The following is a 12,099-nucleotide window of genomic DNA, read 5'->3' on the forward strand; positions in this document are numbered from 1 at the left end:
CAGCAGGAGTCGCGGCCTTGAGTCGGCTAATGGCGAATGTGGGCGGCCCTATATCAACTAGGAGACGTCTCCTCATGGGAGCAACGCAGTCCGTCCTTCTCTATGGAGCGGAGGTATGGGCTGATGCCCTTGACAAGGAGGTGCATCGTAAACGCCTCGCTCAAGTGCAGAGGCGGGGAGCTTTGCGAGTGGCGTCTGCTTATCGTACTGTCTCCGAACCGGCTGTGATGGTGATTGCGGGAGTGATCCCCGTTGCCCTCCTTGCCAAGGAGCGCAAAGCTATCTATCGCCGTAAGGGCGAAAACTTAAGAGAAGTGGTTGCCCGTGAAGAACGTCAACGCACCCTTAACGAGTGGCAACTTTCTTGGCAAAATGAGCCAAGGGGCAAGTGGACTGCGCGGCTCATCGACAAATTAGACCCGTGGTTGAACAGAAAGCACGGTGAGATTGACTACTTCCTTACCCAACTTCTAAGTGGGCATGGAGGTTTTCAGTCTTACCTGCACAGGGTTGGGAAGGCGCGATCTCCTGATTGTGTGTTCTGCAATAGAGTGGCGGATGACGCTGAACACACCTTTTTCTCTTGCGAGAGGTGGGACGACCTCCGCCAGCAGCTTTATGCAGACACAGGGGAGCTCTCTCCAGACAACATTGTCAGAGAGATGCTGAAGAGCGCTGGCAGCTGGAATCGTATTGCGCATTATGTTCGGGCTCTTCTTACTACGAAGAAGATTGAACTCGACCGGCAGAGGGATCGGACGGTAAGGGGTTCCCTGAACTAACAACTCCCTTCCTCCCTTCCCCTCCCGTTGGTGAAAGGAATTCCCTGACTTGAAGGCTCCCAAAGCCGGGAGAGCGGGAGGGCTAGCCCAAAGTAATGTGTCAAATGGTTCCAGGCTAGTTCTCTGATGACAGGGAGGTGTTTAGTTGGTAGTCCGCCAGCGTGCTGTTGCGGGAGCCCAACACTCTGTGCGTAAACGCATTCACCTACCCAACTCCCAAAAAAAAAAAAAAAATACCTAGCCCGTAATCTATATGTATTGATGATATTATTGATATTTTGGGTTGTAGTAAATTTTCACGGAAAACGCAACTTTGAGTTACTGTAATTTTGTTCAAGCTTGAACATATCATGCTTTAAACTATAGATTATATTACTGTATATATATATAACTCTAGGAGAAGCTTAAGGGGAGTTTCTAATAAATTCTCCAAAAACATATTAATATACCATTATCAACTTAATTTGAGTGGGTTTCGATATGAAAAGTGCTTAATGGTCTGGATGTAGACGTGTAGACGCACCTTGATGCTTTTTTTTAGATTCTTCGGTTAAGCAGTTTTTGAGAATGAGTCCGTTAAAGAACTTGATACGCCATATGAGCATATTTTGTGAGAAAAGTGACAAACAGATAGACTCTTGTGCGGAGGTGCGACCCCGGTGGCGGATAGGGGCTTACCTATTGATGTGTAAATATGTGTTCATGTATTTTTCTTTTCTGACTGTGGACTGTGACACTGGTTACCCATCTCTGGTGCATGGACCAAACTGTCTATGGGAAGGACACCCGGAACATAAGAGAACTAAAGAAGACCCGAGACGGAGGATGCAGAGGGTCGGAACCCCAGGACTGGCGGCTTTTGGGAGGATCAAGCTCCCGGTCGTCGATATCCCTCGACCGAGGTGCCTCAGTGGCGGGCAACGTAGCCACCGTGGCATATAATGCTACTAGTGTTTTAGATTTGGAGAAGTAGGTGTTTAAACGAAGTACTACTTTAACAACAACACCAGTAACACAATTGAAGAAAGATGATTTGGAAGCAGATCGCCGGAGAAAAAATACGGTAGTAGCATCCATCGCATGTGTTCAAAAGGAGCGGCAGCATGATGTAATCCAGGACCAAGAAAATGACCCATTCAAGAGAAGTTCGTCAACTTTGCCAATGCCAAAGGTCGTAAAAGATAAATGGCGCTGAAGGTCAATAAATTCCAAAGGTGAAGGACTATTTGAAAGCGGGTATCAGGATGGTACTCATGGAGAATAGACCCCTGAAACGGAGAAATTACCCTTCACACAGCTTGGTGCAAAAATATTTGGGCTGCCCGAGTTTATCAGGGAAAAGCACAACGTGCATCAAGCCTTAAAAAGTATGAAGGTATTAGAATGCTCTAAAACAAATCGTAGCAGGAAGAACGAAATTCCAAGAACAAGTCGAAGCCTGCCGCATCAACAGTGGTAAAAAATCTAGGCGGAAATGTTAGGAAGATTCGAAGGACCTAGAAGAATGATTTCATGTTTGAGCTAAAAAAATGCAGCTTGGGCAAAACTGATGGCAGTCGAACGAATCTGAGGTGTGAAATGCCATTATTAACGAACCTTAGAAAAACTGTCTCGGTGGCGTATAGGCTACAAATTTCGACTGGTGCAGACACCATATGTGCATGCGGTGGACAAGCCATACAATGTATTACGAGTCGGACAGCCAGTGCCATTGTGTGGCAGAAAATAGATGGACTACATGTGTACAGCCGTTACACCCGATTAAGTCTAACGCTGTCTGAATTCAAGAAAATGCTTGAAAATTTTGTTCTTGTCACAAGGGACGTAGTGCAAGGGTGATTGTCGGTGACTTCAATGCTTCGTCCCTTGAGTGGAGTAACAGAGAAGCAAGGAGAGGGGGGAACAGGCTTTTAAATATTTTGACATTTGGATATGGTTCTGACCTACGATCGTGATGTAAATACCTTTCGGACAAGGGACCTCAATCGTAACCTTACTCTTTGTCAACCCTGCACTGGCCCGTGGTATGTCCTGGTGTGTCAGCGAGGACTACACATACAGCGATCATCAGACATTCTTCTCTGAGTTATGTGTGGAGCTATAGGGCAGAGAACCAACGTGACGTGACTTATCCCTGCCTAGGGGGTACTTATTCCTCAGTAGAAGACTAGACTAGTGCTGGAATAATGAACTCTCCAGCTTTCGATCAGCCACCGAGTCAGAAGAGCGGGTCAGAGGGTGCTAGGTAAAATCGATAAGGAGCAAAAGAGCGTTTCTATTGGGAATCATATAATCACTTCTAAGTCTGCCATCAAATACTTGGTAGTGCAGTATGTTTGCTATAAAACCTCCGCTGCAAGTATGGCCCCCATATCATCCTTCCCAAGGGCATACATGCGAACTTGGGAGAGCCACGGTATGCTTCCAGCTCGTTTGTAATTAGTGAGTTCGATCCCGCTCACGCAGGCCTAGTTTGTAGAAAAGGTATTGTAGATGACATTCAACGCTAACAAACTGAGTGCGGTCTACAGAAGAAAGAAGCAGATGAGATGACGAACATAAACAATTTCAGGCCCATCTCTCCTTTATCGCAGATGAAGAACACCGAAAGACAGAGATTTGTAAATCGATGATAAGAATGTTGGGGAGTCGGGGAAGGATCAGTCGACACGTAGATTTATCCCTGACACCAAGGAGTGGCTAGAGAAATCGCATGGTGGGGTTAATTATAATCTTACCTAATTTCTTATGGGGCATGGAGGATATCGCTAGTACCTGTATACAACTGGATACCTCTTCCGATCTAGATTGTAACTCTAGAAGACCCAAAGTACGTATTCTTCCACTCTTCAAGATTCGTGAAAGAAAGAAGCAACCGACCAAGAAAATGTCGTTACAAACATGACGATCGGATTGAGTCACAAGCCTCGGAGAAATGTTGGGGCGTCCACCTCAGTCGACGCGACAGGACGGGCCCCGATCCTGCCGAGAAATGGGCAAGGGTTCTTGACGCATGGACGGCGTCAGGACGTAAGCAAGTTAGTCCGCACACAACGAACAAAACAAATACGTGTCTGCACGCTAAATGTTGGTACCCTAACTGGAAAGACCATCTCAGAGGGTTTCCGTGATGCCATTAAAGAAGTCGAATGATTTGATGATCGGCTGATGAAGCTCACCATCATATCAGCTGACACCACAAGACAGGTCGACCTAATGCTGAGAAGATGCCTTCTGGCAACTTCTCGATGAAAAGACTTGTCACGTGCTTGCTGACGATTGTATAATCATTGCCGGCGACCTTAATGGTCATGTGGGTGAAAAAGCACGGTAACAGGTGCCATGGGGGAAAGGGGTTCGGAGCGCGCAATGAAGCTGGCGGGCGTATAATCGATTTTGCGGACACCCATGACCATGTACTTATGAATACATGGTTTATCAAACGATTGCCTCATCTTCCCACATTTTACAGTGGTAACAGTAAAACGCAAATCGATTCTATTCTCATAAGACGCTAACATTTGACCACTGTCACTGATTGCAAAGTCGTTCCCTATGAGATCATTGGACCTCAACATCGGCCGTTGATTGCCGTCCTGCGAATTAAGCCACCGATAGAACAGCGTGAGGAACGCACTGGCCCGCCGCGAATTAAATGGTGGCGATTTGGTGAGAAGAAAGAAGAAACGTTCTCACTCATACGATTGCCAACCATTACGAATGGGGAAGAATCATGGAACCAAATGAAAGACACGATCCACAAAGCGGCCTCTGCAACCCTCGGGGTCACCAAGCCGGGTAAGCGGTACATCAACCGCGATACTTGGCTTTGGAATGATGATGTTGAAATCAAGGTCCGTGAAAAGAAACGACGATAAAACGCCTTCTAATTGGAAAATTTATAAGAATGCCAATCGGGAAGCAAAGAAAGCAGTTGCTGTCACCCGAACGAATCATTTCAAAAATCTTTACGATAAACTGGACACTCGGGATGGCGAGAGAGATCTGTATCGACTTGCTAAAAGCCGTAATGAACGCACACAGGATATCGAACACTTCTGTTGCGTTAATAACAAGAACAGTACTTTGCTTACCAACCGTCGAGCCGCAACGGATAGATGGCGAGAATACTTCGAGCAGATTTCAACTGAAGAATGTGCTCATCCTTCACTTCCACTATCTTTGCCGACATTTGAAGCAGTTCCACCAGTCAGCGCAACTGAAGTCGAAGAGGCAATAAAACAAATGAAATCGGGGAAAGCAACAGGACCTGACGACATCGCATCTGAACTCTGGAAAGCGAAGAGCTGGGACCCAATACTGTGGCTCAGTGAATTCTTTAACCGGGTTATTCAGGAAGGAAGAACACCATCTGACTGGCAAGAGAATACCACTGTTCCAATATGGAAAAAGAAAGGTAGTCCAGCAGAATGTTCAAATTACCGTCCGATCCGGTTACTTTCCCATACCATGAAGATTTTTGAACGCATTCTTGATAACCGTATTCGCGAAATCGTTGAAATAACCGTGTATCAAGCCGGATTTGTCAAAAACTGCGGAAATACTGACGCAACACACGCTACACGGTTACTCATGGAGAAACACCGTGAGAAGCATCGCCCTCTTTACATTGCTTTTCTGGATCTAGAGAAAGCGTTTGACCGGGTACCGTACGAACTCATCTGGTATGCTTTACGACAGCACTTTGTGCCAGAAGAACTCGTGCGCTGGGTTCAATTGCTCTACCACGATCTGAAAAGTAAAGCTCGAAGTATAGCGGGTGTATCAAAACCGCTTCGTGTCTCTGTTGGTATTCATCAAGGAAGTGCCCTCTCACCACTCCTCTTTGTCCTTGTTATGGACACCGTCACACGGGATATCCAACGTCCAGCGCCCTACACACTGCTTTATGCAGATGATGTTTTCCTAGCATCTGATAGCAAAAATGATCTCGAGCAACTTGTTCAAAAATGGAATAACCGCCTCTTGCAACACGGTCTCAGATTGACTTTAAACAAAACTGAATTTTTGACGACTCATCCCCATGAAACGGGCACAATTACTGTCAGCGGCAGTGATCTGCCCAGAACTGAGCGATTTAAATACTTCGGGGCAACGCTATCAGCCAATGGAGAACAGCGTTATAAAATTGCACGCATTAACCCAACCTGAATGAAGTGGCATTCCCCAACTGGTGTTCTTTGTGATCGACGTATCAACGAACATCTCAAATCTAAAATTTACCGCAATGTCGTCAGTCCAGTCTCTCTATGGTTCTGAGTGTTGGCCGACTATACAAGACAATGAGCGGCGTCTTGTGGTAATGGAGACGAAGATGCTGCGTTGGACTAGTGGCGTCACACGTTTAGATCACATCCGAAATGAGGATATCTGCATGAGAGGCGTCTTCAATTCGTGCAAACGAGAATTCACTTGCCAAGATTGGTCTGAACATCGAAGTCGATGGTAAACGACCAAAAGGCAGACTTAAACTACAGTGGCTTGATACGCTAGATGGGGATTTGAAAGCCTCGAGATTGCACCCAGATCAGGCATTCGATAGAGCCAAATGGCCAAACCGATCACGACGTGCCAACCCCGCTTGTGCTTATTACTGCTAGGTCCGTTGGTCATCTTCCTTTTCCATTGTGAAAGTTATGTTGCGGTGTATGTAAATACTTCCAGTGTTTTATTGATGTCTTGGCTTGTGTAATAAGAAACAACAATAAACTCGAGTTTGACATAGTCAGAAAGAAAACTCACACACAGCGTGCTATACCGAGGACATCGAAACATGCATATGGGCAAAAAATGGCCGCTTACTACAGTATGATACATCGGTTGCTAGTAACACTATTACGGAAGAGCGCTTCAAAAAGGAAAGAACTTACATAAAAGACTCAGTAATGAAAAATGGATATAGTAGGGAGGAAATAGAATATTACGTAAAACACAAAATGGAGTTAATAGGGACTAACTCACAACATTCTACAAACAGCAAAAAAGGGATAATGCTCCTATCAGGGCGAGCATTACATTTTCATCATTAACAGGCAAAATAAGGAATACGCTTTCAAAACACAAGATCGAAATAGTAAGTACAAACGCTAACAGACAACTGAGGACTAAGCTAGGTTCAACCAAAGGCAAATTCAAAAAAGTAGAGATGAGTGGAAACTATAAAGTCAACTGTCCAGAATGTGAAACAAACGAAAAAGCGACGACCCTCGAGACATCAACTCAATGGTAGCAAGGCGTATGGTGGAAGAGGGACATAACTTAACGATGGACAATGTGGATGTTATAAAGTGGGTGCGCAAACCCCAGCTTTTAGATGCAGCGGAAAGCACATATATCATCAAAGAAGGTAGGTAACCTTAAATCACGATGAAGGAAACTGTGCAACGACCCTGGTAAAAAAGGAATGCAGCAGGTAAAAAAAAAAGTGGGGGGAATATGGGAAGGATCAGAAAATTAATTATAACGTAATTAGTAGAGCTAAAAAGTGACGATATAAATAGGGGTAGTTTATGATAGGTTAACTAATTAACTAATGAAACTAATAAAAAGGCCTGCATAGCCTTCTATGCCTGCAAAAGCACCTTTGCAAAGAAATAGGGTCTCCGGGCGAGGATGCTTCTCTGGATGTACACCGCTGTAGTGCGTCCGATCCTAACGTACAGCTTTATTGTATGTTGACAGGCTTTGAGGAAAAATGCAATAGGATGAAGCTTAATAGGATTCAAAGAACCGCGTGTGCAGGTGCTGAATGTACTCCTGCATCTCCTCCCCCTAGATCTCCACATTAAATACGTTTCAGCGTGCAGTGCCATCAGACTACGTGAGTCCGGATGCTGGGCAGGGAAGTGCTACGGCCACAGCACCATCCTAGAAGAAGTATCTTGGGAAATTTGGGCATTTGCCACGGACTATGCCACATGCAAGCTGAACTTCACGAGAAACTTTGCTGTGGACTTTTCAGCCAGGGCAAAGTGGACGTCCGGCGACGTGTTGCAAGGTTTTGACTCAGTATTCTCTACCGACGGATCAAAGATGACCTGTGGAGTCGCACGGCGGTTTTCTCGAATACACAGAGTGTATCCAAGTCGTATGGTTTCGCAGATTTCGCTAGTGTATTCCAAGCGGAAGTACTGGCGATATTGGAAGTCTGTCGATGGCTGGAGCGAGATTCGAGCCAAAAGCGTAATATAGCCCTTCTAACCGACAGCCAAGCGGCCATTAAGGCCTTGTACTTAGCGACGACATCTTTCAGGCTGTTGGGGCAGTGCAGAGACGCGCTGAACCCTCTGGGCGGCACGCTCAAGGTCATCCTCCTCTGGGTTCCCGGGCATAGGAATATAGAAGAGAATGAGTGGGCTGACGAATTGGCCAGGCGAGGCTTTGCTCTTGGCAGCCCTTCGGTGAATACAGTCGGTGTTTCGCTGCCGGTTGTGGGGGCCCGAGTCTACTCGCACTACCTAGTAGCCGGGGGCCTAAGATGGCCAAGAATTACAAGCTCTGCCAAGTCAAGGATAATTTGACCCACTTATAACGTAGCCCGACCACGAGAGCTCCTGTGCTAGGCGGGTGCAAATGCATTCAAGATTACGGCGGGCTGCACGGAGCACTGACCCATAGGAGACCATGTCGCCAGGCTCGGCATACGCTACAATTCGCATTGCCGAAGCTGCAGAGAAGGAACTGAAACCCTCATACACTTTCTCTGCGATTGCCCAGCTCTAGCTAGAGTCAGGCTACGAACACTGGGTAAACCATTCTTTGGGGACCTCAGATAGATTTCTAGCTGCAGGGTGGGAGAGTTGCTTTCGTTCGTGAATGCTACGGGCTGGCTCTGAAGATCCGAGCCGGCTAGACTCTGCCTCCCTGCTCCAATAACAGCAGTCACGGTCTTAGTAGTTTGTGGCATCAAACCCGTGCACCACTGCGTTGATTGGGCTTCCCGAAGTAGCTATTGATACCTACCTACCTACCTTCGTCCCCCCTGTCGCCTTCTCTGAGTGTTGCCTGGCTCTAAAAGACAACGAACGCCTTCTGGAAATGGAGGTGAAGATGTTGCATTAGACTTTTGGCATAACATGTCATAACTGCATCTGAAATCAGGAATGAAATGAAATCGATACGGGGTTTCATCAACGTCAGCAGCCTTAAGGAACTTGTGGAAAAACTGCAAATTACTATGATGGATATACATACTAAACACCGAGGATAAAAGATATTTCGATGATCGGTGCTGTAGTCGATGTTAGAAATTTTTTGAGCAAATCCTGATTTTTCCTGATTTTTTTTTTTTATTGAGCAATGGGAAGACAGATAAACAGATGGACGAAATCAAGATTAAAATACTTTTCGATGGTTCCTACAAATGAAATTCAATAAAAGACTATTATTTTCAAATCATACAACGTTCAATATATTCACTGACTTCTTTGTGGTATTTTCCATTTTAATAAGGATTTACTTGTACAACATGAAATGTATTTTTTCATTTAAATCTTCCTCTTATGGCATCTGGAAAGCAGAAGAAAGAAACGATCGATAGAGTAATAATAATTGGCAACTTTGAGTTAAAGTTTGGAGCTGTTTTTATTACATGCATTTTTATCTAAGGTTTTCCAGTTTTACACTTTGAAATACAATATATATGTTTGCGGAAAAATAAGTTTCAAGGAAGAGGTAAGGCTGAAAAATTAGTTCATATGGCTTTCAGCATATATGGTTGGATATAAATATTTGTTTTAATAATCGCGAAATTCATAAAGGGGGCTGCGCGCCATCTTAGAAACAACTTTAACAAAACAAGAACACGGAATAAATGTTTATTTCTTGGCTTAGAGTCACTACATATGCAAACAGTTTAATTGACCGAGCTAGGAATAATTCTGGAAGAGATAGAATATATGAAGTTCAGATAATAGCTTTGACCGTTGCCTTATTTCAAATTTCAATTGGAAAACGATTTGTTATTGATAGGAATAATTCTTTGCTTCTTTTGTTTCGGTTTGACTTTGAAAAACATTTAACATTTATTTACGTTACATCGAATTTCTTCTAATATTTAATATTTTTCATTTCATATTTCTTTTTATTTCGTCGTAATGATATACTTTCATTTTTCATAATTTATATTTCTCTTGAAAATTGTCCCTAAATACTTTAAAATCCTTTTTAGTTATGAAAGTTTTCAATATATGTTTGCTTAATTTCCGTCGCAATTTCGCTAAGATTTGAAATTTTTACTTCGTAAAATTTAAAAACAAATTGACTTTCGAAATTCAGGATTTCCCATATTCCGAAGCTCATATGAAATTTCCTCAATACATTTTCAAACTTTACTTTCAGCTTCTAAATTTGTCTCGATTTGACGCTTTCAATTATTCAATCAAATTCTCCAAGTTGATATCAATTTTGAGTGTTGTTTTGTTGTGTTTACTTATTGTGGCAGCAAAATTGAATTTTTTTCGCGGAATGTTGTTAAAATGAAGTCTTGCCGAAGATATAATTGCCCGGAGCATTGGGGTCCTCCGCGGAGAAATACTCCCGCCACAAAGCGGCGAATTGTTCTCGAGTAACTTCCTTCTCGCCCTGGAATAAAGGAAATTTTCGTTGTTTTATGGAGTCGAGATGAATAGCTTTCAGCGGAATGCGAATAACAAGTGGGAGGACTGGGTGAGGGGAAGATATAAATTCGTTACCTTAGACATCTTTCCAAAGGCGTCTTCACATTCTTTCTTGTCTAGGCCGTAGCTGGAACATACGATGGCAAACTCAGTTGCATCTATGGCTCCGTCGTTGGAGGCATCCTCGAGGTCGAACATGAAATTCATGTATCTGAAAGAAATATGCAGAATGGTTTATTAAGTTGGATATTTCACGGGAGGTTCTTGGCAGAGAAAGACGTAACAATAAATGTTTGTATGCTCTCGTGCTCCCTTGAAATTTCAATGGGATTTTGCGGAAAACTTTAAAAAAAATAATTTACCGCCACTGTAATTCAAACGACCTGACGTTAATATGTTGTGGCGAGATTGTTTGCGGGTTTAGATATCGATCATTAGAAAGTTAATAAGAACTTCGGACTTCGGAGCTTCGTTTCGGATAATTTGCAACCAGTGACAAATAGGTTTGAAACTTCATATATACATATATGTATATGCATATATTGATGCCTTTTGTCATGTGCCGTACCCCTTTTGAAACTCCTTGATAGTAACTAAAGGATGGAGTCAGATGTGGACAATTAGACGATGCCGACTTCTCATTATATTCGTATATTTCAACACCCCCTATAACTAGCCGAAAAGTTCACATCTTCCTTCAACTTTTCTGCTCTAGAGTGATCTTTTCAAAGACTTTACATGGAAAGTGACCACAATACATTTTACACGTCTGATTCAAGATAATCAAGAAGTTATCAGCAACGCAGGTTACTTAGACTTTTAATTAATTTATTTATTATATTTTGATGACAATAGTAAATAAAGAAAACAAGTAGGGAAACCGTTAGACGCTTTTGCGCGATTTTGTGTGCTTCTTATGTAAAAATCTTTTAGTAAACATTTGTCCTATTTGTGCGTACCTCGCACCTAGCCCTGTGATTTGGGACTTAAGAGTACATTTAAAGTCTTCCCTGTTTGACGTAAGAGACGAATCGAAATTTGTGGGTTAGTAACCTGGAAATTTTGAAACTTTATTGTCAACTAAGTCTCGGGACTGGTCTTACGTCTACGACCTTTGGTTTGCATATGCAAATTCGGCGAGAGATGTTTCTGATAGCTACCGCAAGGCTCGCTCTCTTGACATCGAAGCCGTTCCCCGACAGGATTCTGACTAAAAGATTCCGGTCCAGGTTAAGAAATATCACAGTTGTACAACGCTATGCACCAACGGAGACTTCCGATATAGTGGAGAAGAAAGCATATACGTTGCTCAGAGCATTGTGATAGTGATGGGTGTTCTGAATGCCTAGATGAGATCTAAAAACATTTCGATCGGGCATGCGATGGGGAAATACGGTCTTGGTGACCACAACGATAACGGTGTGAGGAAAGCATCCAAGGTTCTATTGACCACTACGGGCGATGGTGGGAGTGACCCACTCGAACTTCGATACTAAGCGAAATCCTGGGAACGTCAGCATAGTACGCACCGTGACAAGAGGGACTTTCTCATTGCGCTGGGAAAGAAAACAGAAAATGTCGCAGAATACTATGCTTTTAGAAATGTTTGTCGAATTACAAAAGAATTTTCGGTCGACTTCTCATCCACGATGTTGAACAGCTGAAGAGGTGGAGAGAAC

The 12,099-nt window shown here is 43.6% G+C and overlaps 1 protein-coding gene across 1 annotated transcript in view; it reads right to left on the reverse strand.

Annotated features, from left to right (window-relative positions):
- Positions 1-9,367: 9,367 nt before the first annotated feature.
- The window catches only part of LOC119651431 (calexcitin-2), a 251,515-nt gene continuing 248,783 nt past the window's right edge, over positions 9,368-12,099 (reverse strand). Inside the window, exons 8-9 of the mRNA XM_038055029.1 lie at positions 10,496-10,631; positions 9,368-10,385 (exon numbers count right to left, since the gene is read on the reverse strand). Of these exons, the coding sequence (XP_037910957.1) occupies positions 10,275-10,385; positions 10,496-10,631 (247 nt within the window). The 3' untranslated portion in view covers positions 9,368-10,274. The remainder of the gene's footprint in view (positions 10,386-10,495; positions 10,632-12,099) is intronic.

The sequence above is a fragment of the Hermetia illucens genome, chromosome 3, assembly GCF_905115235.1.
Source record: "Hermetia illucens chromosome 3, iHerIll2.2.curated.20191125, whole genome shotgun sequence".
Classification (NCBI taxonomy): Eukaryota; Metazoa; Arthropoda; class Insecta; order Diptera; family Stratiomyidae; genus Hermetia; species Hermetia illucens.